General features: G+C 40.6%; 2 protein-coding genes across 4 annotated transcripts in view; both read right to left on the reverse strand.

The window, feature by feature from the left end:
- RABGEF1 (RAB guanine nucleotide exchange factor 1) overlaps nt 1–13805 on the reverse strand; it is a 56986-nt gene extending 43181 nt beyond the window's left edge. The window contains exons 1-6 of the mRNA XM_070931968.1: nt 13730–13805; nt 10618–10810; nt 5905–6074; nt 4726–4904; nt 1795–2167; nt 75–87 (exon numbers count right to left, since the gene is read on the reverse strand). Coding sequence (XP_070788069.1) covers nt 75–87; nt 1795–2167; nt 4726–4904; nt 5905–6074; nt 10618–10761 — 879 coding nt within the window. The 5' untranslated portion in view covers nt 10762–10810; nt 13730–13805. The remainder of the gene's footprint in view (nt 1–74; nt 88–1794; nt 2168–4725; nt 4905–5904; nt 6075–10617; nt 10811–13729) is intronic.
- Nucleotides 13806–17252: 3447 nt separating this feature from the next.
- Nucleotides 17253–24914, reverse strand: part of TPST1 (tyrosylprotein sulfotransferase 1) — a 28937-nt gene continuing 21275 nt past the window's right edge. For 2 of the 3 annotated variants that reach the window (XR_011600522.1, XR_011600523.1), the window contains exons 3-7: nt 24004–24202; nt 22575–22625; nt 21276–21344; nt 19508–19545; nt 17253–17610 (exon numbers count right to left, since the gene is read on the reverse strand). Coding sequence is in view for 1 of the 3 variants with exons in the window: in XM_070946181.1 (XP_070802282.1) it covers nt 19528–19545; nt 22575–22625; nt 24004–24202 (268 nt within the window). In the remaining 2 variants the exon portion in view is untranslated. The remainder of the gene's footprint in view (nt 17611–19507; nt 19546–21275; nt 21345–22574; nt 22626–24003; nt 24203–24914) is intronic. The other variant, XM_070946181.1, reaches the window with a different exon arrangement.

Here is a 24914-nt window from a genome sequence, read left to right on the forward strand (position 1 = left end):
ATATCTCAAATCTGCTAAATTAAGGGGTGTGTAAAATATGTGGGCCCTATTACTCCTGTGGAATTAAAATTTACCCATTGTTTATACCTGTCAGGCGAAAGCAATTGGAATCACCTGTGAATAGGCCCAAGTAGTTTATTGTTGATCACCTATATTACAAGAATCTCGCCAAACTGTCTTCTTTCCCTTGGGAAATAGCAACTACAGACCTAAAGGTTTGACTTCAGACATTTCCTTCTCCAGATTCTAAATTGAAATGTCTCCTCACTCCCCTTAGAGGGGGGCCCTCCAATGCCTCCAATGGTTCCACCACATTACCAGTCTTCGTTCCAAATTTCTGGCTGTTGTAGCATCCATGCAGTCATATCATGTACTCTTGAGATAATGATGGTGGTGGGAACGTCCAACATGGGGATAAAATAAATATGGTCAGCCTAATTATGCCATGCGGAAAGAAAGGGGGGATATTACTGTCAAAAGATGCCCAAATATCAGGAAACAGCAAAGGAGGAGAACACAAATCAGATGGGGAAATTTACTGTTCATTCTGGTTACATCAGAGTGCACTACCTTTCTCTCAAAAGATGACCCAACAGTTAATAGGTTGTCTAATAGATCTCCAAAAGGATGGCAACTATTGGTCCAGTTGAATACCATAAGAACAATGTGAGACTTTTTTGTTTCAATCAAAAAGAAAGTGATGCTATATGTTGCTAGCTCATCCATCTTAATTTGGGTCAACCTAATATATCTTACTTTTACTGAAATTATACATTCTGCTAAGCCACAGTTTAACTATCACCTTTGAGTAAACTGTGATGGGCTGAATTAGTGCAACGCACTGATCCAAAACAGTACTACAACAGTAGTTCACCTAACCCTTATATCAGGACATAAACTAGTGTGATTGGCTCAGGTTCAGAAAATAAATTGCAGACCCATCTCTGCAAGGAAACATGTATTTAAAAACAGGTAAAGCTGTTGGTGTTCAAGAGCAGGCACAATTCATTTTCGTAATCATTTCTTTTCATTTTTTATGAAGAAATGCAATCTAGATAGCTTTTAAGAAACCATGAGACATCCAACAGATGAAATTATCATTCCTTAGCAGGAAGATGGAAATAAATTAATCTTCAACAGATCTATACATATCCCAGCACAGAATTATAGTTAAAACAGTAACTTTAAACACAGACTTAAGGAATTTTTCAGCCATTTTCTTCTAAAAAAAATCATCTCAGTATTCAGAGATACTTCATTCTTTTGTTCTAAAGGTTGTAACAATGAAATCATGAGCAGCAGAAATGGAAGTTATACAAAATAAAGTGCTGCTATCTACTTCTGCCACCAGGTGGCTACATCAACAAGCCAACTGAGTCTCTACAAAAAGAATCCTTTATAATATTTCACCCCAGCAAGACCCATTTTTTGCAAAGCAGTGCAAAGCAAGTGAGGCAGTTGGATAGTGGAGGTCAGCTGTGTATAAGAGCCCTTTAAACACCTCTGCAAGCTGTGTAAGCAACATGATCCTCCATTCTTATCTATGGCTGTGACTATTCTGTAGTATCCACATTAACATGCTTCCTTTTAGGAGGATTTTTCTTTCAAGCAAGAAGCATAGGGCAAATTCCAGTGAGCTCCACAGCTAGCTTTGGAGGACAAATTCTCCTGCAAGATAGACACATTCCAACACATATCAGCAATACCACAGTTCACAGAACCCAGACTGGTAATACACAAACAAGGTTACACACCAGCCTGCTCTCTTTCGTGCTCCTTGTGCTAAGGGCCTACCACCACGTGATCTTGAATTCATAGATCGGGCGCTTGCAGTAGTAATGGTTAATCAAGTGTTTGTCACACACCCCAATACATTGTTGGTCCACTGTGATGCCCCTGTCGGAAAGGTCCGTCACAATGCAATGGAGGAGATCGTACACATCTGCCACGGCTTCCCATGGCCCAAAGGACACATCCACCTCACAATGGTGCTCAAAAAGCTTGGCTTCCCCTTCACTCCTCTCAAAACGGAGGGAGTTGAAAAGTGGGCACTCGTAGGGCGTGATGGGCATCTCTTCTTTGAAGACGCAGATCTTTAGCTTAGCAAATCGAGCTTTCCTTTGCATTGCCCGCAGCTTAGCTATTTCAATGATTCGCTCTAGATGCTCTAAAAAGCAAAAGAGAAACAGTGACTGAAATATGGTGAGAACGCCTTTCCAAACAAAATCCTCTTGCAACTGGTAGTGGTGAGAAACAAGATAATTATATAGTTAAACCACTGTCTTGATTTTTAAATTAACACCTCATCTAAATCCTTAGCACATCTTGCCAACATACATATAATTTAAAATGGAGTTTGCTGCATTTAGTAACTCATCTCTTCCTTGTGTCTCATTTAAAGTGCTATCCACCTATCCTTGAGCCCATGAGGAACTGTTGGCATAAGCCAGGGGTGTCAAACTGGATTTCTTTGAGGGCCAGATCAGCATTGTAGTTGTCCTCCAAGGGCTGGCTGGAGGGAAAGATGGGGCAGACGCCTCCTGCAGCACCCTGCCTGCCAAAACGAGGCGCAAGAGCCTCCTGCAGCACCCTGCTGGCCAAAATGGGGTGCCCCTATGCCCCGTTTTCACTAGCAGAGGAGCCATGAGCTGGTCCTTTACTATTTTCCAGGCTGGCCCCACAGGTCAGATCTAAGCATCCCATGGGCCAAATCCGGTCCGCGGGCATTGAGTTTGACATTTCTGGCATAAGCCTTGCTGCCAACACCAATCCCTATCCTGCCGCAAGTGTGCTATTACCAAATAGTGATATCCTTATTGACTGTGTACAGCCCAGATTAAGGCAAGGGACTCAATTGTTTCCCTTCCCTCTATCCAAAAGTCAACTACCTCTTTAAAATGGGCTGGAATAGGAAAAGTGGTGAGCCTTGATGGATGATGAGTAACAACGCATCTCACCTCCCCACCCCCACCCCACCTGTAATTGGATTTTAATGTTTGGTTTTATCTTATTTGTGTCTGAGAGTGTGTGTATAGAATAGCTAATTAATCAATGGGGTAGCATTTGTTTATTTGATAGCCACCCGTTTCAGCAAATGACTATGGGTGGCTCATAATTCAAAATATGTTACAATTAAAATCTTAAAAACATTTTAAAATAATAAAAACAATACAATACAAAACAGTAAACAAAACATTAAAACATTTAATTCAAAGTACACACAAAGCAACTCCATTATTGGAGGTTTTCAAAAATAGACTGGGACAGCCATTTGACTGGGACAATCTAAGGTTGCTGGCTTGAGTAGGGATTTAGACTAGGCAACCTGAGATTCCTTCTAGCCTTATGATCCTGGACTAAGTTACTTTAGTGTTGGGAAGGCTGCAAAGCAAAGCAGGAAGGAGTGTTGCCAATCTATCACACAACTCCTTCCTCTATATCCAACCTCCAATATTTTTAAACATGGATTGAGCTTTCTTGCAAAACAACTTTAAACCTGTGTTTAAAAATAGCCTCTACTAACAGTTAACAAAGATGCAGGCGGGTTGCCCTGTGCAGTAGGTGTTCGACCACAGCATGCAACATTGTGCACACTCTCAACTATTAGGAGGTACACAAAAGTGCGCAGTGTGGTGAATGGAAAACTATAACTGCATCATACAGCAACCCTCCATAACATGTCAGCTGCTCTGAAGGTTGATTTTTTTAAATATTTTTTAATATTGATTTTTTTAAAAACATCTTTTATGGCAGTAAACATCTAAAACTTGATTAAACTGCACATGATAGGCTATGAAGTGGCAGTGTGAAAGCCAGCTTGTATCTCTATCCCTATTTTATGCACTGTCACTATGAGTAGCAGCCAGCTGTCATTCAACCAATCCAAGTGTCAGGACCAAGATCGACCCAGAGTCTACCAAGGTAAAGGGGAAAGCCTAATTTGAAAGAATTGAAATTGTACTGCCTATTAGTCCACCTAGATAAATCAGACAGGAAACTTGAATAGGTGAACTATTTTTACTTTATTATGAGGTAACATGAACAGAATCTCGCACATCTGAAGGTATAAAGCTTCCTTGTCTGATCAATTAGGCCGGGTCCTTCTAACATTTCTTCCTCTGACCCATTAAGCCAGTGGGGGCTCCTCCCTCTCTTGTGTGAAATTTCCTAGGCAGCATCTCTTCCCCGCATCACTTGAGATCATTCTCATACTATTACACTGCCAAAAGCAGAATGGTCCTTGGGGGACAGTGCCCTGGCATTGGAAGACGTAGATCTTCTCCAATCTAAAGAGAACCAACCCAATAGTTGCTGGGTTGATTCTACGCCCTACACTCATTTGACAGAACAATTACTTAAACGTATCAGTTTGGACAATAAAGGTACTATGGCTTGTTGCCTGCATTAACGGGAATATACTACTTTAAAACTAAAAGAGCTTTAAGCTGTTTTAAGGTATGGCTTTGGGATCAGATGAAACCAGAATCGTGACACTGCAGGAAAGCAAAGGGTATATTTGAGATATATACCCTGACTAAATACAAGAAGGGAAAGTCCCTAAATTCACTAAAATGAGCAAGAACCAGAGAAGAGATAAAATAAAATGAGGTGTAAGAAACTAGCCCAACATTTATTATTTTTTAGTTTTTCATTTCTGATCTTCTAAAATGATGACTTGGCAGAAGTCAATAAACCACCACAATTGCTACACAATTCTCATTTTACCTTTGTAATAGGGCATTAAGCCCAGAAAAGCCTGCCGGACTTTCTCTCCTTTCAGGGGCTGGAGCTCTTCTAGACTGTCTAGCAATGGTCCTATGGAATAATACTGAGCTTCCTTGTAAACAGACCTCACTCTTTCTCTTGGAGGCAAGTCACCAGATCGTAGAAAATTAAGCACATCACTAAAAACAAAAAGGAAACAAACAGAACTGCTGAAATAGTGGCTACCCCTTCTCTTGTGAGAGATGTTATTGAATGTAGTGATTTTTTATTATTAGTTACTGTATTTTTCAGACTATAAGACGCACAAGATTCCGAAGAGGTAAGTAAGAAAAAAAAGGTTTTTGCCCTCCCCCCGTTCCCAGGAGCACTCTGCAGGCCTCCTAAACCCTCTGCGCACCCTGTTTTTGCAAAAAACGAGCCCGTTTTTTTGCAAAAATGGGACGAGTGGGGCGGGGCTTTGGGAGGCCAAAAATGGCTATATTTGGTGTATAAGACGCACCAACATTTCCACCCTCTTTTAGGGGGGAAAAAGTGCGTCTTATACTCTGAAAAATATGGTAAATATTTTAAAAGTAATTAAAAACTCATCAAGTAGCACATTTTCATTTAAAGTTCTTAAAAACATAGATTGCAAGCACCATTTTTAAGGGCTATTTCCTCTTCACTTGTGCACAGGAAAAAGCACCTATGATGAAGCTTGGGGTCAAGTATGTATGAACTACTTAAAGATAGAAAATGCAATACATTATTCAGGTAACTAAGAACTATAAAGACAGTTTCCTGAGAATAAATTGCATTGAAAGTTGCAGCCTAACATACTGAATAAATAACCTGAACTGAAACTACAGACAACTGGCAATATTAAGGAGCAAAAAATGGATAAGTGAAAATGTATCTAAAACACTACTTTCTAAAACACAGTGCCTGTTGCAACATGGATGTTACTTAACCATGTATCTAAAACATTGTTTTCTAAAACAGAGTAGGGTAGCTGTTGCAACCTGGATGTTACTCAAGGAAGTAGCAATCCTTGTCATTCTACATATTTTCTGTTACACCTCACTCTGAAGACAATATGACTGCAAAGGAAAAAGAGCTATAAGGACAGAATACAAAATTAACCTACTGGTTCAAGTACTTTGTGAAAAAAAAAATAGCACATTGTCAAATATTATGTACCCAAAATATGTTCCATCTCTGTCAATAAAATATCTGCCCTCAGCATCTGTTGGGATGTAATGCCGGCCACTGAACATGGCTGACAACATGGTGTCTTCATGACGTTTCAGTGTTGACAGCCTGGTCATGAAATGGGTGCCTCCAACATTTAGTGGAACTACTTCAGGGAACTGGAAATAATAAATATTATTGATAATTAGACATGGCATGGAGAAAATAGAAATGTGTTTTCATTCTCACATAATACCAGAATTTGGATCACTTAATGAACTACAGGTAGTCCTGAACTTATAAGAGTTTGTTTAATGACCATTCAAAGTTACAATGGACGCTGAAAAAAATGACTTATGACCGTTTTTCCCATGACCGTTGCGGCATCACCAGTCACATGATCAAAATTCAGACCCTTGGCAATTGACTGATATTTATGACTGTTGCAGTTTCCCAGGGTCATGTGGTCACCTTTTGCAACCTTCTGATAAGCAAAGTCAATGGGGAAACCAGTTTCATTTTACAACCATGCTACTGACTTAACAACTGCATTGATTCACTTAACAACTGTGGCCCCAAGGTAAAATGATGCAAAATTCAGTTAACAAATGTCTCAGTTAGCAACAGAAATATTGCACTCAATTATGGTCGTAAGTCAAGGAGTACCTGAATAAAACCCTCCAAAAAAAGTGTATCTGATTCCAATGTTTTCTCTTAGACAACAATTATCCATTTGCAGGACATCAAACTTTTCAGTGAGCAGACTCTTTATTTCTTGTAAATTTGGTTTTTTTTCTCTTTTGAAAATAAATGCTGATTTAATATTTATATTTAAATATTACAGATTTCATGACTGGACTACCTTTGGAGGAAGAGTGTTATAGAAATTACTAATAACAACAATTGACAACAGAGGCAAGACTGCAATAAGAAGGTCCTTCTTGGGTGATTTCAAAAAGAATTAGAGACTATTTTAAAGGGTTATCAATAGTTACAAGTCAAACAGCTAGATTTCATTTGAGATAATTTGTGGAATGTCTATTTTAATCACATTGCTGGAATAAACATTGTTGGAAACAAAAGATAGGGCGTTCCTAATAAATCCTATTTCTATCACTCTTAGAAGCAAGTAGGCAGGCTGGCTTGAGAAAAAATAGTTGTTTAGGCAACTTGTGCCCAAACCATTTAATAAAATCATCACAATTTTGAATTGTGCTGAAACCAAACTGGTAATTAGTGCAGCTGCAGAACAGTTAATGCAAAAGCAATCATGTGAATGCCTATTACTGCCCACACTGCTGCAATCTGGATAAATGATGTTTCTAGATCACGGGTGTCAAATTCGCCGTGTCACGTTGCCGTCACGTGGCATTTCACGACTTTTCCCATTCGCGGAGCATCCAGCCCACGGGCCACCAGTTTGACACCCCTGTTCTAGATAGTCCTCAAAATAGGCCCTGTATACAGCATTCTGACCCTAAATTGATTTTGTAGCTTTTTGAATTCTTAAATCTTAAATTTGAATTGGTATTCCCACGTTTAACCTATTTATTGGATATTCTGTTTTAATTCGTCTTTTAACTTTTGTATTCTCTGTTTCTTATTGTTGTGAGCCGCCCTGAGTCCTTTGGGAGAAGGGCGGCATATAAATCCAATAAATAAATAAATAAATAAATTCTGCAGTAAAAGCATAGTTAAAAGTGTTTTAACATATGCTTCACCAAGGGTAAGTCTGACATTCCCAAGAAGAACCTAAGGAAGGTAAAAGCATACTGTAATTGGGCACAGCTGCTAATTGAGCATCCAGAGACAAAGCAATCCAATCCAGATATATTCCTAAGTCTATATGAAATGTAAATATTAAGTATGCCACTTAATACTAATTGCTGGGGTTCTATAGAACAGCCCTGTTTTTTGGAGTATTTGGCGACAAAGGGAGGAGGGAGAATGCTGGACTAAAATGATCTAATTCAGATAGCTGCAACATTCAAGTCACCATGAACGTTGAAACTTAACTCACGTAAATCTCTGGGGAGAATACAGGATCAGGGTGTATACAGAAGAGACAGAGAAAGGGAACATACAGACGATTCAAAGACCTTCACTAAGAACGACCAGTTTACTCAAGTCAATCTGTCTATCTGCAATAGCAAATGCATCTGTGAATTTTAGGAAATGTTCACCCATTCTGAATACTAAAAAAAAACCAGATTTGGTATTCACACCTTTTGAACTACCAAGAAAACTGACTAGGTCTGAATACTGGTGTACTAAAGTTCACACAGGCCTCCTTCATCTACGGTTTTCCTTGGATTCCAAAACCAAGAATATTGTTCAACATGTGGTAGGCCAGCCACTCAGCTAAAATCAACTTCCTTGAAAATTCAGCTTAACTTAGAACACACATTTAGAAGAATTATTCTTACATGCAAAGAGGCAGTGTAGCAAAGTGGTTACACTGTTGGACTGTAAATAAGGAGTTCACTCTAAGCCAGTGTTTCTCAACGTTGGCTGCTGGACGATGCGTGGACTTCAACTCCCAGAATTCCCCAGCCAGCTCTGCTCTAAGCCATAGAAACTCATTTGCTGATTTTGAACCACTTATTTTCTGTCACCTCAGTGGATTGTTATTGGGGAAAAATGGAGTGCTATGTAAGCTGCCTGGAGCTTCTGAACAAAAGGCAGGATAAAAGTCTAATTAAATAAAAATAAATACATTTGAAACCTAGTAAATATGGACAACTTGGAAAACTCTTACTTGTCAAAATATTTAAAAGCCAGCACAAACATTCTAAGGATTTGATTTTAAAATATTGCTTTAGTGGAGTTATTTATTAATATTCCACCTTTGATCAGAATGAATTATAATAATAGCCCATCAATAAAGTATACTTCTATTTTATTACAATAATTATTTATTCCCTATCACCAAAGGTTCTCTGGCAGTGGTGAAATCTAAAAATTGTTGCTACCTGTTCTGTGGGCATGGCTTGATGGTCATGTGACCGGGTGTGCGTGGCCAACTTGATGTCACGTACGTCACTCACTATTAGAACCAGGAGCTGCACATTCTGAAGCACATTCTGCCCTTCTGAAGCCCCCAACGCTTTAAGTTTCCCACCACCATCTGGCTTGACTGCCCAAGCGAATCTCAGAGCCTTCTCTTGCCCCGCTCTCCATCCTGGAGGGCTGCGCAATCCCCCCCACCAATCCTCCATACAAACTACCCGCCCTGTTTCTGCAAAGGCAGAGCCCCGCCCCCTTGCAAGGCGATCCAAAGAGGGGAGGGGGATGCTGCAGAAAAGGCCGCCTTCCACCCGTGCCACCTGTGCTGGCTCCGCAGGGCTTGGGGCTACAAAGTAGCCCACTGGATTTTCACCCAGCCACCTGCCTGCTCTCTTTGACCACCGGCGCCACTCCAGGAACTCAGCCCACGGAGTCCGACACTCCGGGGGAAGGAGGCTCAGCCGTGCCGCTGCTTGGCAGCAGCGAAGTAGCAGAGTGAGAAGCGCGGATGCTCCCTACGTGGGGAGAGGGCCAGGCCCGGCTGCGCCACCATAGAACCCACAATGCTTTCCTTTCAACCTGGGCGGCGGCACTTTCCCAGGCAGGCCATTGCGGGTAGCCCTTCATCTTGGCGCTCCCTTGCCTGCCGCCATTCTTGCCGCCCTTCCTCCCCGCCTGGCTGCAGACATCCGCCTTCCTGAAGCAACCTCCCGAAGCAACCCCACCGCCTTTCACTTTCGTTTCACTGCGGGAGAAGGAAGAAAGTGAACAGCGGCAGTGCAGCAGTATTCCGGGAGAGCAGGCAGGACCTGAGGCAGAGGGGAAGGCAAGCAGGCGGCCAAAGGCCCCGCGGAAGCCAAGTGCACCAGGCCCAAAAGGCAAGTGAGCCTCGCCATCTCCCTCCGAGGAGTCGAGCACAGTGGGTTTCCCTTCCCCCCTCCTGCCGCCAGCGTCAGCCTTACCTTCTAGATCCTCCACCTGCATATTCAGCATGCACAACAGAGCCAGGCTGACGGTGGGTGGCCCTTGGTGGAGATGCAGCCACTGGTCCGGGGCTGAGAGGGGCGGCGCTACCGCGGTGGTGCTCCGGGAGGGCAGCCGGATATCCCGGCCCCAGGGCTGCTGCACGTGCCGGGGCAGCGTAGCGGCGGCGTCTCCACCAAGGGCTGCCCGCCCACCCACTGGCTGGGCCAGGCTGGACGCCGACCTCAGAAGGCAAGTGGGCGTGGAGGACCGCCGGGAAGGCAGCGTGGAAGGCAGGCAAGCATGGCAGGACTGCGGAGAAGGGAGTAGGCTGCTAGCTCCCTTCCCCGCAGCCCTGCCATGCTTGCCTGCCTTCCACGTGGCCTTCCGCTTGCCTGCCTTCGCAAGCTGGCCACTGGGATGCTGGGTAGGCAGCGTGGAAGGCAGGGAAGCATGACAGGACTGCAGGCCGTGGACCGGTTCGGGGGCGTGGCCAGCAAGCGATTGCTACCAGTTCGGCGAACCAGCCCCAATAATCGCTACTGGTAGCATTTCACCCCTGTTCTCTGGGTATTTAAATCAAGCGACTAGCACAAGCTAGCCTGAACACAGAAGAAAACGAAGTTTTAAAAAGCAATTCATATTCAAAACTTCTCTAGAGAAACTGCACTGTCAACTCCCACAAAGAGAGTATTGCTATGCTAGCACAAACAGAATAATGTGTAAGGATACAGCATGTATTAAATCACTCACCTGCTGAGGAAGCAGGGACAGGGAGTGCTCTGCCTGGGTTGCTGTTGGAGTGGCAGGCTCTTGAAAATCATCCTCTGCATCTGAGCTCGACATGGCATCGCCCAGGTGTCCACAAGCTTTGGTCTGCCCCGTGACTACAACCATCCCTCTGGCTCTTGTAACTGGGTCTGCTTGGCAGGCAGCCGTGGCAAGGCTAATGGGAAGTTAAGAGCCATGTTCATTCAAGAGCCTTTACTTAAGGAAATCTAATCAAAATGGACCACTGTGGGGCAGTAGGCACTCAGGGATGCTCCACATTGGCTGTTTACAGGTATCACTGCTATTCTCAGGAAGTGAATCACAATCAGTATAGTTATTGCATCTGCAATTATCTACAAGCTCTGAGGGACATGCCGTGGGAGGGCCCCTATTTGCACAAAAGCACCAGTAAACCTTCCTGTCGGATTTCATAGCCAACCAAATCCCCAGTGGAAATATGCTTCACTGACTGGTTGTTCAACTTGCTTTTAGTGGCAGGACTGTTATTTGCTTTTCCAAATTCAACAATTGGGAATACCTAGTAGCCATTTGGTAATCCCCAAAGCTATTCACCACAGCTGCTCTCAGACGGGGCAGCCTGTTTTGGGGGCTACTCCCCTGCTGAAAGTGGTCCCAAAATCACAATACACCAAAGGAAATGCTCTTCAGCCCATTCTTGCAATAATCAGCAATTCACAGAAATCTACTACCATTAAATAGAATTTTACCATTATACATTGTTTGACAGAAATGGTTACCCGGGAAAGGGTGTGTGTGTCATAACACCATGTATAAAAATGTGGGCTGCCAAATTTAAGTAGCTGATTTCTCCAGTAGTGACCAAGAAATGGAAACAAGAAATTAAACGGGGGGGGGGGGGGGGGTTTAACCTGAATTTTTATCCCTATATTTTTATTAGGGATTGGTGATACTGCTTTTAATTAGCATTTCATTTGTCATTTCAAAGTTCATGACACACAATGGAGCATAACATCTGGGCTGCAAGTAAGCAACCCTGGAGGGAAGGAGTTTGTTTATATGTTTGAAATAAAAAATAAATTAGCTTTACTTTGAAGATATATTTCTTGGACTAGGAACAATCTATGCTACATAACACACTTTTTAAATCTCTATTTTTGCTCCTATTCTATAGCATCTAGGAATTACATACTTATCCTGAATAGCAACATAAAAGAGAACCTAATCCAACTTTATTCTTACCCTAGAAGCAAGATGGATAGTACCTAAATTGATTAAATAGATGTAAATATAAATATAATAGGTAAAAAATACAGTAAGTGTTTACTGTACACACTTTCAGATTTGTCTAAATTTTATAGACCCATAAATGCAAAACACTTCAGCAGCAGAGTCTTGGTACTATATTCTCCCATTTGATATTTGTCACAAAATATTTCTATTTACAATTTTCTATCTTCATCTCATTTTTTTTAATTTCCACTTTTATATTGTAAATTATAGACATGCATACGTCTGACACACCCTTTAATTATGACAAAATATTTGTTCTAAACTGATTTTAAAATTATTTCATCTAATGGATTTCATGACATGAAAAAATGTTCTCCCAATTTGCAAGCCACATACCTATTTGCTTTGTCATGTAATTTTTGACTGGTGCTTCATAATTTGTGTAAATTAATAAATCTGTTTGTATAATTTGCAGAGTGGATAGTCATATTAGTAGGAGGAACAGCCAAGTCTTTTGGCATTTCAAACTGTTTTATATTTATTATGACAGCAGCTTTAATGGGCTCAGCCAAGATCCTCTTTTCCTTTTTTGCTCTTACTCAATCTTATTCAATTAGACAGAACAACTTACAGATCTCTTTTCCAATTCACAGAAAGATCTTCATAAATCCATCCTACAATAAGCCCACTCCGATTCTTAATCTTATTGAATTAACCCAAAAGTATTAAGGGATTATTAAGAACTAAAATACAAAGACTGAATTTGTACCACCTTTTTCCATCTGGTAGATCTTCATCCTCTTTTGCTGCTTAAAGAAAGGCGACTGCAGATCATAACACCCCTGCTGCTTTATCCTTAGGGACTTGAGCACAGGTGGGCCTTTTTATCTTGTTGATGAGAAGAAGCCTAATGCTATTTCCTAGCTGATGCTGCATGAGGTGCAAATTACAATTACTGTAAAGCACAGCTTTCCTGGTAGAATGGCACCCAAGCTAACCATGGGACAAAAAAAGTATCTGAGCTGCAACCTTGCCTTTAGACCAGGCGTGTCCAACTCCAGGCCAATAAATCACATGCAGCCCTGGACAGCTAGCAATGCAACCTCACAAGATCGTAAACTTTTAACATTTATGTGCATTCATATACATTATTATATGCAGTCCGAGTTAAGACCTCTTCATTCATATTGCGGCTCAGGCAAGCCAAGATTGGACACGCCTGCTTTAGACTCAAGTTCGAATTTCATACGAAAGCTAAACAAAAATTAAAAGCAGTGCAGCCAAATAAAGACAGTAATATCCTTGACTCCCCCATCCACAGACAGGCCTCAACTTTACTGCTCCTTGTCCACTATTACTGAAGTCCTAATAACAACAGAAACAGCCACCAGCTGGTCTGGCTCCAAGCTAGCCTTCCCCTGCCTGGAGCCCACCAGATATGGGGCTCTCTACAGCAGCCAACATTCCCTGCCAGCAAAACCAAAGGTCAGGCTGCTTATAGTTGATGAAGCATTGTAATCTGAAATATCTGGAAGTTAAGGTTACAAAAGATCCCACCAAAGGGAAGGGGCTTCCTTTCCCTCCCTCGCCCCTCCGAGTAAATAAAACAAGCTTTGCTGGGCAGAAAGCAGACAAAAAGCAAAAAGAATGGGCAAAGTTTGGCCCTTGCTAAGGACCACACCCCAAAGGGGAAGGTCTACCACTTCCACGCTCCCAAAGGGCCCAGAGAGCAACTGGGCTTCTCTTCACCTGCTCCTTTTTTTAAAAAAAAAAAAAATTTTGCCCACGCTCCGAAAAGGGGCGGGGCCTCAGGATCACTTAGTGCTCGGGGCGGAGCCAAGTCGCCGTAGGAGCTTCTGAGACTGGCCTCCCATGCGCTCACCTGTTGGGTCTATCTGGCGATGAAAAATGGCGGCGATATTTGCCGCCACCGAAGCTGCTCCTCTTCTTTGCCTCCCGGATGAACTGGAGTGATATTTCGGCGCTCCTCAATCAAAGCCCGGCTCCCCAACCGCTTTTCCTTGCCCCGCAGGCCTTCGCCATCCGGGTACTTTGGGATTGACGAGGACAAGACAAATTATAGGCTACCCAGTGGACGGAGTGAGGCCAAAAAAAGCTCCGCCCCCTTTTCTGCTACATCCTCCAACTGGCTCCAGCCCTTCTCCGTCTCCCATGGCGACGAGATGCAGCAACGGAAGGTCTCCGCTCCGACTCTCGCGCTTCTTCTGGTTGCCAGGGAGACGGAGGCTCACAACGAGCAGCCGAAGTGATGTATGGAGAATTTAACTTGCTCCACCAATAAATAATGAATATGCTTCGTCTCTTGTCCTTTGCTACCTCATATTATCATATCTCCCCCTTGAAATGAAGTAGAGCAATTATCCTGTGGGAGAAGGGGAGATTAATGTTCCAAGTGATGGGGGTGGGGGTGTTCACACAATGCATTTAACTTCAGCAACCCATTTTCTGAGTTTGCACAATACATAGGGTTTTTTTTAAGGGGGGCAATTGCCCAGGGATGATGGTGGCAATCTGTCCACTGAAATGTAATTTAATATTTGAAACTGCATGATTCAGGAAGTAACATAATAGGAAGGGACCTTGGAGGTCTTCTAGTCCAACCCCTTGCTCAAGCAGGAGACCCTATACGATTCCAGGCAAGTGGCTGTCCAGTCTCTTCTTAAAAGCCTCCAGTGATGGAGGGCCTACAACTTCTGAAGGCAAGCTGTTCCACTGGTTAATTGTAAGTTCAAAAGTAATGTTCGAAAATATTGCTTCCTAGAAAGAGTAGTGGAGGCCTGGAACCTATTTTCTTTTCTTTTTTTTCCGGATTGACAATCACTCTTTATTAAATAGCTACAATAAAAAGTTCAGCTGCTTGACCCACCGGGCTGTTGAAAACTTTTCTGTCTGAACCAATTTCCAGTGGAGATAGTGGGTCAATCATCAGTAATTAAATTTAAATATGGTTGGGATAAATACATATCCATCATCCAACAAAAATATAAAAATAAAAAAACTAAAGGGCAGTTGCAGTGTATCACTTGGTCTTTTTCTGCATTTTCTATGAACATTTGGACATGAACAAGACCTGGATTTTCAAATAGAATGAAGGATTAAAAAATATTTGATGGCAATTAATTTAACTTTTATTTCAGGAATATTGTTGGAAATACTGTATTGTTAAAAAGAAAATAAACACCTAGAATAAAAAAATTCCTGAAATGGAACAACCATGGATTTCACAAAGGCAACTTTCATTACAACTCACCTCCCTGGAATAAATTGCAGTTGCTCTTGTGGATTGGCAACAGATTAAAAGACAGAAAGCAGTGGAATTAAGTGAATTTTTTTTTCTCAAATGGGAGATACACATAGTAAGATTTCCTCTGCGAAAAGTGATAATACAATGTTTTTGAACAGTGTATCACTCAAATTTATTATAAATTGTTCAGGGGATACCATTAGAAAGAAATACTGCAAAATAATCTTTTCAAACTGGGTAAATAGGCTTCAAAATGATAAATGCAGTTCAATATGAATAATACAGGTAGTCCTTGACCTACAACTGTTCATTTAGTGACCATTCAAAATTACAATGGCATTGGAAAAAAATGACTTATGACTGTTTTTCATGCTTAAGACCATTGTGGCAACCTCCTGGTCACATGATCAAAATTCAGACATTGGCAACTGTCTCATGTTTATGATGGTTGCAGTGTCCCAGGAACATGTGATCATCTTTTGTGACTTTCTGACAAGCAGTCAATGGGGAAGCCAGATTCACTTACCATGTTACTAACGTAACAACTGCAGTGATTTACTTAACAACCGTGACAGGAAAGGTCGTGAAACGGGGCAAAACTTGTTTAACAATCATCTCACTTAGCAACAGAAATGTTGTGCTCAATTGTGGTCATAGGTCAAGGACTACTATTGTATCTATTGACCCAAAGAATCCATTTCTACATTAAAAGGGAAGGGATGGTAACTGATCATGAATAGATACGACAGCCAAAGAAAGCTGTCAGTAGCATTTTGGATAGTTCAATGAAACTATCAGTCCAGATTGTAGCTTTGTAAAAAAAAGAAAATCTAAGCAATTTCCATGCTTGGTATCACTAGGAGAGAACCTGAAAATAGAAATGTGCATAGAATTGAGATAGTATTGGTCACTCTTGTGAATAGATGACCTTTTTTGAAACCTGGATAGAAATCCTGCACCTTTTCTGATCCTTCTAAATCTTTCAACCTTATATGGTGCTAATGACAACAGTAGGTCTCTCAACTGACTGCAAGGCCTGGGGATTAGCAACACTATTAGTGCTGAAGGTCATGTATTGAACCTAAATTAACATGGATCAAGCTGTCAGTGGGGAAAAAAGGCCAGGCTTTCACCTTACACCTGAAAACGGAGTCAGAGCCAGATACTTTTCAGACTATAATGAATTCACTATTAGAAAGGTCACCTTAAAAGAGCGTTCAAACACAGGTAAACAATTTGTTCTCACAGGAAAGCCTCTTTTTTATGTGCCAAACAGATTCAAGAAAAGAGTAAAAAAAGATATTTTGTTCTCCAATTTTATTTTGGAAAGCTTTATTCTGAAATTTGTATAAATTTAATTATTAATACTTTGTTGCTGTTACTATTTTAATGTTAAATAACCATATTTTAAATATTATTTTCATGAGTTGATTTGGCAGGATAACATTTTAAAAAATATATATTTTTATATAACCTCAAATTGGTTTTTCTCCCCTTTCTCCAAACTGTAAAACATTTTAATTCAGAAATCCAGACTCAAAAAATTGCCACATTTAAAGCTTTTATTTCGAAAAATAAAATACAAAAGGCTGTTGGATTGTAAATCTTCAAGTTCTTTCTCGCGTCTCAGAAACCATTTTTAAATAATTAAAACATAATTTCATAAATCAGCTAAATTGGTAAAAGGGTGTGGTGACAACAGGAACAAGCACCATTTTCCACAAATTAAAAATGATTGCCCAAAGAAGGAAAAACAATACAGAAAGAAGCTGTCTGCTGTATAGTGATCTAATGATGGATGTGAACTACGTGTGGAGAAAAGAGTTCAAAGGAGAAAGAAAGGTGTATTTAAGAATTAACATAGACATTCTGTGCAGTGGTTCATTTCCTGTATTTTGTGAAGGAAAGCAAGGGCTGAACAGGCCATTCCTCATTTTTTCATCCTTGTGAAGCCATGACTGCCAATCATCCCTTTGGAAGATATACACAAAGGAACCAACATGCATCAAAATAGACACACCCTGCAATTCACGCATGAGGACTAATGTGTTAAGTTAGCAGTCTTATGGAAAGCATCTCAAAAGTTAACGTATCTCACATTCTAAATCAATGCTGAAGATATACCATTCAGTTTCTTCTGAGGTTTTTAAAACAATTGTGTAAATGGGAATCAATGCAATTTCTAATGCTTGAGATTCAATCTGGCAATGTATCTTCTGTGTATTAGTGTCACAGAGACTAATAGGAGGCATACCACAACTGCACAATTCTCACAACTCCAAAATGTTTTATACAGGAGAAATTCAGACCTGGAATCCTCCCACTTAATGCCTTGTTCCCAGAACCATTCCCTATAAACACCTCCAGCATTTCAGTATAGCCACTCTCAGAAGAAAGATAAGAGGTTTACATGTCATTATGAAATGGGGACATATTCTGAGGAAACAGATCTTTGTAGATTTTGCCATCGTGCTTTCTTTAAAATGACTCCAACATTCCTAGCCAAAATAGAAAACATAAGATTTCAGTACATCTCTTCAGGATAGGGCAATGTCCATTGTACATGTACATTACTTTATATAGTCTCCCAATCTTAGTACAATACACAGTCATATGGAACTTACATATTACATAATCAGGCCCAATACTGTGTCCAAGGTAAAGAATCTAAACAAAACTTCCAAGTCTAAGAATGTGCAAATTAATAGTTAATCTATTTCACTGTCCTCAGGGCAGATTTGCACTAACAATGTCTGAATTTTTATTAAATATTATTGCTCTGATTTGGAACAGATTAATTCTTTTTGGCTAATTTCTGAAAGTTTGAAGTGGCTGTGACTGTTGGCTTTTTATTTCTTTTCAGAGCATTAATCTCCCATGTGACCACTAGAGTGAGGCTCTTCTCAGAGGCCATTTTACCTTTATAGCAACTTCCAGGACTGGTCCAGTAGTGGGATTCAAATCCCGTTGCTACCGGTTTGCTTGTGGGTGCATGCGCTTGCATGCAACGCTTCTGCCGATGCGCAGAGACGTCTGGGCAGGTAGGCGGAGCCTCCCGCCACCACCGCTACCAGTTCACCCGATCCAGGGTGAACCGGTAGCAACCCACCACTGGACTGGTCCTGTTATTTGTCCAATTTATATGGCTAGTCTAGAGGATGATGTAAAGCAGAATCAGCCATAGAAGATACCTCCATGTATCCTACTGAGTGGAGAGGATACTTTTACCTCTCCAAAGAAAAACCAAGACTGTCAACCAACTCACATATTTTCCAAAGTTAGCAATATTTTGTTTCTGGGAAAGGAGAAATGCTTTTGTGCTGTTGCAGTTTTCAACCACCCTTTCCCCCTAATGAGCCTGATTGCTGCCTACAAATCAGATCGATCTGCCATTAATAACAATACAAAGTGGTATTTTAACCAAATTATTTATCTTCCTTGCCTAGTAGTAGTGATCCTCCAATTGATGGCAAATAAGAACCCAAATAAGAGAGGTTCCACTTCAAAGGGTGTCAAAACCTTTAACCAACTAACAATTTAGAAAGAGTGATTCTCAGAAATTTAGAGTAGGCAGATTTATTGCAATGAGCAAAGGATTAGGTTGCAGAATCTTGAAAACTGGTTTTGTACACTTGGGCTCTCATTCATCAGCATGAATGTCTATTATGCTTGATCTTTTTTCTGACTGACTCATTTAAACGGAAGGAATCTAACTATTTATTCGATATCAGAATTAATAGTGGTATAATAATGATAATAATATCAATAATATATAACTGCTCATATTCTGCAATATTTTGGAAATTTCCATTTTCACTGCCAGAGCCATAAAATTCCACTGAAAAGGGTTTCCATCCAAGAAAGGCCACCATATTTGGCTTCCAAATATATCCACATTCAAGGTTCTCTTCTTCACCAACAAAGTTATGCTAGAATTCACGTGTATTTGTGTACCCACTTCAAGAGGCCTTGTGACAGATCATTTCTAAATAGATTAGTTTTAGTTTTAGTTTTATTTGATTTATATACCGCCCTACTCCCGAAGGACTCAGGGCGGTGAACAGCCACAAGATAAAACACATAAATACAAAATTTAAAAGCAGAATAAAACTGAATTAAACAATTTGGCCGAAGACAGATTTAAAACACCCCAATAATTAAGAACAGATTAAAATTTGCATTTTAAAAAGGGAAAAAAGGGAAAAAATTAGGCCAGGCCAGCCTTGTGCTCAAAGAGCGAGAATAAGGTTGTGCTCCAAGTAAATTACTCTAATTATGGATGGCATATAAATTTAATAATTTAATTTAATAAATAAATATTATATAAACTGCAAAACTTGTTAAATGCAAGTAAAGAGGATGAAGAAACAGTCTATTTTATTAACAATTACATACATTAAGTCACATCCGCTCTTCTAGTTCACCGCATCAATCTATGAAAAAAAAAGAGGGGGGAGAATAAAGTGTTATTTTTCAAATGTATATTGAAACTATACTTGAATTCAAAATATTTTTATCAACTTCTAATACTGGAACACCATCACCTTGTGGAAATTAATGGTAGTGCAGTAAACTCAGGATAAAGTAGACTTCTTTTGTAATGCAAACAGACTTTCTCGCCACATCAGGCTAATGTATACTACTGCAGATGATTTTTTAAAAGGGGTAAGACAAATTCATGGAACATAATTCTATCTATGTCTACTTTTCAGACACCTAGACAGACATTACATTTCCATTTTCATTCCCATCTGTTTAAAGGCAGAATATGTTGGAATTTCAGGTTCCTGGAATCAAAGAAACCTGCTTCATGTTAAAGCAGAGCAATCCAATTTAGCTTTGGCTAGAATCAGACTTCAATCATACAAGAACATTTTTGGAACCCATTCACCCCCAATTCTGCCCACACAAGGCAAGGGTAACTCCCTGGCCTTTTGGCAACTCATCCAAACTTAGTTGTTATGGACAGTTTTTGGAACTTTAGCACTTTAGAGTTGCCACTACCAGGAAAATATTAGTTATAGTTTTTTATCATATTATGTATGCAATTCTGTTATTGTACCTTATTGCATATCATTGTTACTGCAATGGCTGCACATGTAATCTTCTTGGAGTTAAATTTAGCTAAAACAGTTTAAAATCTTTGAAATGAAATTCATTACAAGGCAAAAAACAAATTTGCCAAAATGCCAACTTGGGTTGAGATAACTCTAGCAATAAAGACCTGGCTGATGGCAATACAAAGGACTTGTAGTGTATCATATGTAAATATCAATAAATGACATTAGACTGCTTTGTGGTGCAATGCTGTTTATATCTGAATGTTTAATTTGTGGGGGATTAAAAACTAAACATGAAGATTAGAGGGAAAATCCATGGAATTTGGCATTCTATTTTCAACAGTGGTCAGCCATATTTCTAGGAATGTCACAAACCTGAAGAAGATGAGCCTTCCCTGGTAGGCTCATGTCAAAAGGTTATCCTTTTGACATAAGAGGCTCTTTTGCTAATGCTTTCTGATTCCTTCAATTAATGGAACATGTAGGGTTTATGGCCAAAGGTTGTAAGGTGAAAGTCTCTTTGGAGTGCCAGTCAAGCAACAATACCTTCTTCCAAATATTCTACCCCTTCACATTCTTTAAGTTTATTCCACAATCAGCATTCTACAGAGGCTGAGCATATTCAGTTTTCACTGGATTGTTCAGCATCTGAATTTTTATTTTCTTGTTGCTCCATATGGATTTTTTTCCAATTGCTGTTTCCCAAAAATAATTAGTAGTCTTACATATTTTCCTGTCAAATACAACAAATAATGGAAATAATCTCTTTAGCTTGTTTGCAACTTAAAATGCTAGATTTGTAGAACATTTTGAGAGTATGAGACACAAAAATTCAGAATTAAGTATCACTGGAGAGAAGGAACACCACACAAACCCAAGCAGAAATAAATCCTTTATGGGTGCAAATTAGTCAAGCACTGGCCAGCCAAGCCAAAGCATAAATTGATCAAAAAGAACGTGAAGAGCTACGGCAAATAGCTCTTTTGCACATGAAATAGAACAGATGCAGGCCCACACGCAACAGCAGCTTATCAGTAAGAATTCTGGTGCCTGCAGCCAAGAATGCGGCTGTGCTCTAAAAAAAGAAGACAAATAGCACATACTACTCTACTTTATCAACTCCTTCTTCACTTTAGATTGATATGGGATTTCCTTTCTACTGTCTTCCTTAGCTGCAATGAGAAGAAAGTCAATGTTCACTGGTGATAAAATTGTTCTCTCATTTATTGTTTCAGAGGCTATTCCCCCCACCCATGAAACTAGTGTGTTATTGCACAAAACGTGGGTGCATAATCTGAGTTTTCAAAGCCACAGATGGTCCTCATGTTCTCTCCAGGGGTGGGCTTCAAAAGTTTTAGCAAAGGGTTCTCTGCCCAGTTGCTGGGTGGGCATGGCCATGATGGGCGTGGCCTAGTCAGCCTCCTGCACCATGGCCGAGGGTGTTTTTGCTCTCCCCAGGCTCCAGAGGCTTTCCTCAAGCCTCCTTGAGGGCAAAAACGGCCTCCCCAGGCTCTGGAGGCTGGAAATGGGCCTGTTTCCGGTCTTCCTGAACTTCCAACAGGCCCATATTTCACCCTCTCTGAGCCTCCGTGCGCGTCCTACACTCACCTGCATCCAAAATGGGCCACGTGGGGCAGTAATGGGATTCAAATCCCATCGCTACTGGTTCGCTCATAGGCGCACGGGTGCACTTGCATGCACATGCAACGCTTCTGCGCATACGCAGAAACATCTGGGTGGGTGGGCAGAGCCTCCAGCCACCGCCGCTACCGATTCATCCAATCCAGGGCAAACTGGTAGCAACCCACCACTGGTGTGGGAACTCCTGGGATGGGCGGAGTGGGGTGGGCGGGGATTTGGGGGTTCTCCGAACTCCACAGAATCTTAGCTAGGGGTTCTCCTGAACCCCTGCAAAGTCCCAGGATCCCACCCCTGGTTCTCTCCCAAAGTTGCCAATGAAAGCTAATTTAATATTTTTTTTCTTTGGCCATGCTAAAAGGCTTCAGTTCCCCTTTAGCCATGCCAGCTGGAGATTATTGACAATTGCAGTCCAACATTTTTGGACTATGACATATATCTTAATACACTAAAATGGGCCAATAAATCTGGTGGGTACCAGCTTGGTGGAAGCTGAAATAAATGGTAACTGAGGAATGTACAAAATAAATGCTTGTGAAATATTTTTGTACATTTTTAAAAACAAACTTGGGTGTGAAAACAACTCAGGTTGAGATAGAACCTGCTAGAGATCATTGCTTTTTATAACTCAACATCACTTCACCAGGTGAATTCAACTACAATTCTGATTGTATTCATCTGCATGGCCCTTGAATCAGAAGGTCATTGATGTTATTAATATTTCCCTAGAGCCTTCATGAAATGAGGGCTCCAAGAATCCTTACCTGTGGCATTTCTTTTAGGAAGTCAGGAAGTTGAAATTCACCTTTATAAACCTGGGAGGAAAGAAAACAAACTTTGAAACCATGTTCCAAATATTAATACTTTTCCAGGGCCCATTACACTCAATACCTGGTTGTAGTCCTAAATATCTGACAGAAATCAGATTATCATATTACACTGAGTATTAAGCTGATAGAGAGGGGCTGTAGGAAAATAGAAGAGAACAGCCTACATATATGACCCAATCCACCTCACCCACTTTATATTGGTCTTTTGATGTTCAGGAGAGGCTTTATAAGGAAGAAAGTCCTATAAAGAGCACTTGTTAAAGAAAGATGAAGTATCATCAAAACTGGATTTGTTGCAGGACTGGCAATCTTTGATTCCCCAGATAAGAAGCTTTGGGGGGGGGGGGAGTCAATAGATGTAGAGATTCAAGGAAGAGCAAGGAGGAAAGCTACCATGAGTAAACCAGTCAACCAATTTCTGTAGAGTGGTAGCAGCTCATCATGGCCTCTGAGTGATCTCAAAAACTAAGATGGATAGTCCAAAAAACATCCTAAAAAGCTAAAGTTGACCACTGCCTTGTTGTTACCAAATTAATACCTGAGATGGATATATTTATAAAGCCACTAAGAGCTGAGCTCAACTCATCAAGTCAACTCATTTTTCTTAACTACTGTTGAGGTTAAGCTGCCGTTACTAAACCATGCAAAGTACTTTTCCTTGCACATTTCATTCATTCTCTTTCCAGGTTAATGCCCAATTGTTGCATAAGCCATTTTGTGCATTGGATGTAATTTTTAACAATGCATTTACTATTATATATTAGTGTTACCTCTGGTACTATTTAAAATGTTGCATTTATCATAGTTCGTTTAGCTGCAAGGCCATAGAGCAGGGGTGTCAAACTCGCAACAATGACACGTTGCCACGTGACATATCACGGCTTTTTTCCCCTTCGCTAAACCTGGAGGGGAGGGTGGCCAGTGTGTGACACATCAGGTCCGTGGGCCACAAGTTTGACACTCCTGCCATAGAGGAACAGACAGAGGAGATATCCAACCTCTAAATGAATTGGATCTTAAATCCCAGAACAGTTAGGCAGCAAGACCAAAGAGAGTTAATAACCCAATGCACATGCACATCAAAAAGGGGAAAACTGTGCTATGCCAGGCCCATTTGAATGGGAGGGTGCTAAAAGACCTTTATCAAATGCAATCCTTCTTTGAAGGACACAGCAGTAACTTGCACATTGACTTCAATCCCCCAATCCCATTTGTATACTTCCAAAAAGTTGTCTTTTGTTTTTTTGTTTGGCCCAACACATTCTATAAAAGCACCTGAACTTTGCAATAGCACCAACCTCATTTTTCAATGAAAATAAGATACACATAGACACACATACACAAATATAACTTGGCAATTTACCCGTCTTGTGTTTTCAAGGACTTTCTGATCCGGTTTCCCATAATTTGGTGGATTGGCATAGGGGTCGTAGCCAAGCTTCCCCAACATCGGTGCGATCACTGGCATATCCTGAAGGACATCAGTGGGGATTTTTCCAACCCATTTTGACAAGGCTTCCACATTAACTGGCTTAATAACTTGGTCCGTAGATCTTTCAACTCTGCTCCAAAATATATGCATGCATATATTAATTGATATAGTTTCATGAAAGTTATCCTCACAAAACAATGGAATGCCAGCTCTACCTGCTTTTTGTTAATCTTGCCCACTGCAGAGATAGTGTGTTGATATGTTCATGCATCTTTGAACTGGAGAAAACTGAACCAGCATGTATGGAATCTACTATCCCCATTGCTATTTCTTATTCTATTGCTTTTGTTTCCAGTCATTGCCATCCCCAATAAATTATAGCCCTATAAATCATGTGCAGTTTGAAGGGCTTTTGGATAAGGTCAGAATGGGGTGGGGTGGGGGCAAGGAAATCCTATAATGAAACGAAGCCATTGGAATCACGGACTTGAAAATGAGAAGAAAGCAATGTCATTGGGTCACAACAGAAGAACATGCTTGTTACATGTTGTTTGCAATAATTGTGCACCATGTTAAATGTAACTCAAAAAAGCCCTTAGATATGAAAAAGAGCCTTCCAGATCAGAGCATGTCACATATGTATATTGAGAGGAAATAATGTATTTTCTCCCACCTAGAAGAATGAAGTTTTGTAGGACAAAAATGGCATAAAAATGGGGGGTGGGGGAGGAACATTTGGGGTTTATTCTTATTTTTTCTCCCTTTCCTTTGTTTTTTTCCCCAAAGAATAAAAATCTTTAAAAAAAAAAAAAACTAATGAAATATTTTCTTTCAAAATATCT

The sequence above is a fragment of the Pituophis catenifer genome, unplaced genomic scaffold, assembly GCF_029215685.1.
Source record: "Pituophis catenifer annectens isolate HBS135680 unplaced genomic scaffold, rPitCat1.0.hap2 SCAF_1, whole genome shotgun sequence".
In the NCBI taxonomy this organism is placed as follows: domain Eukaryota; kingdom Metazoa; phylum Chordata; class Lepidosauria; order Squamata; family Colubridae; genus Pituophis; species Pituophis catenifer.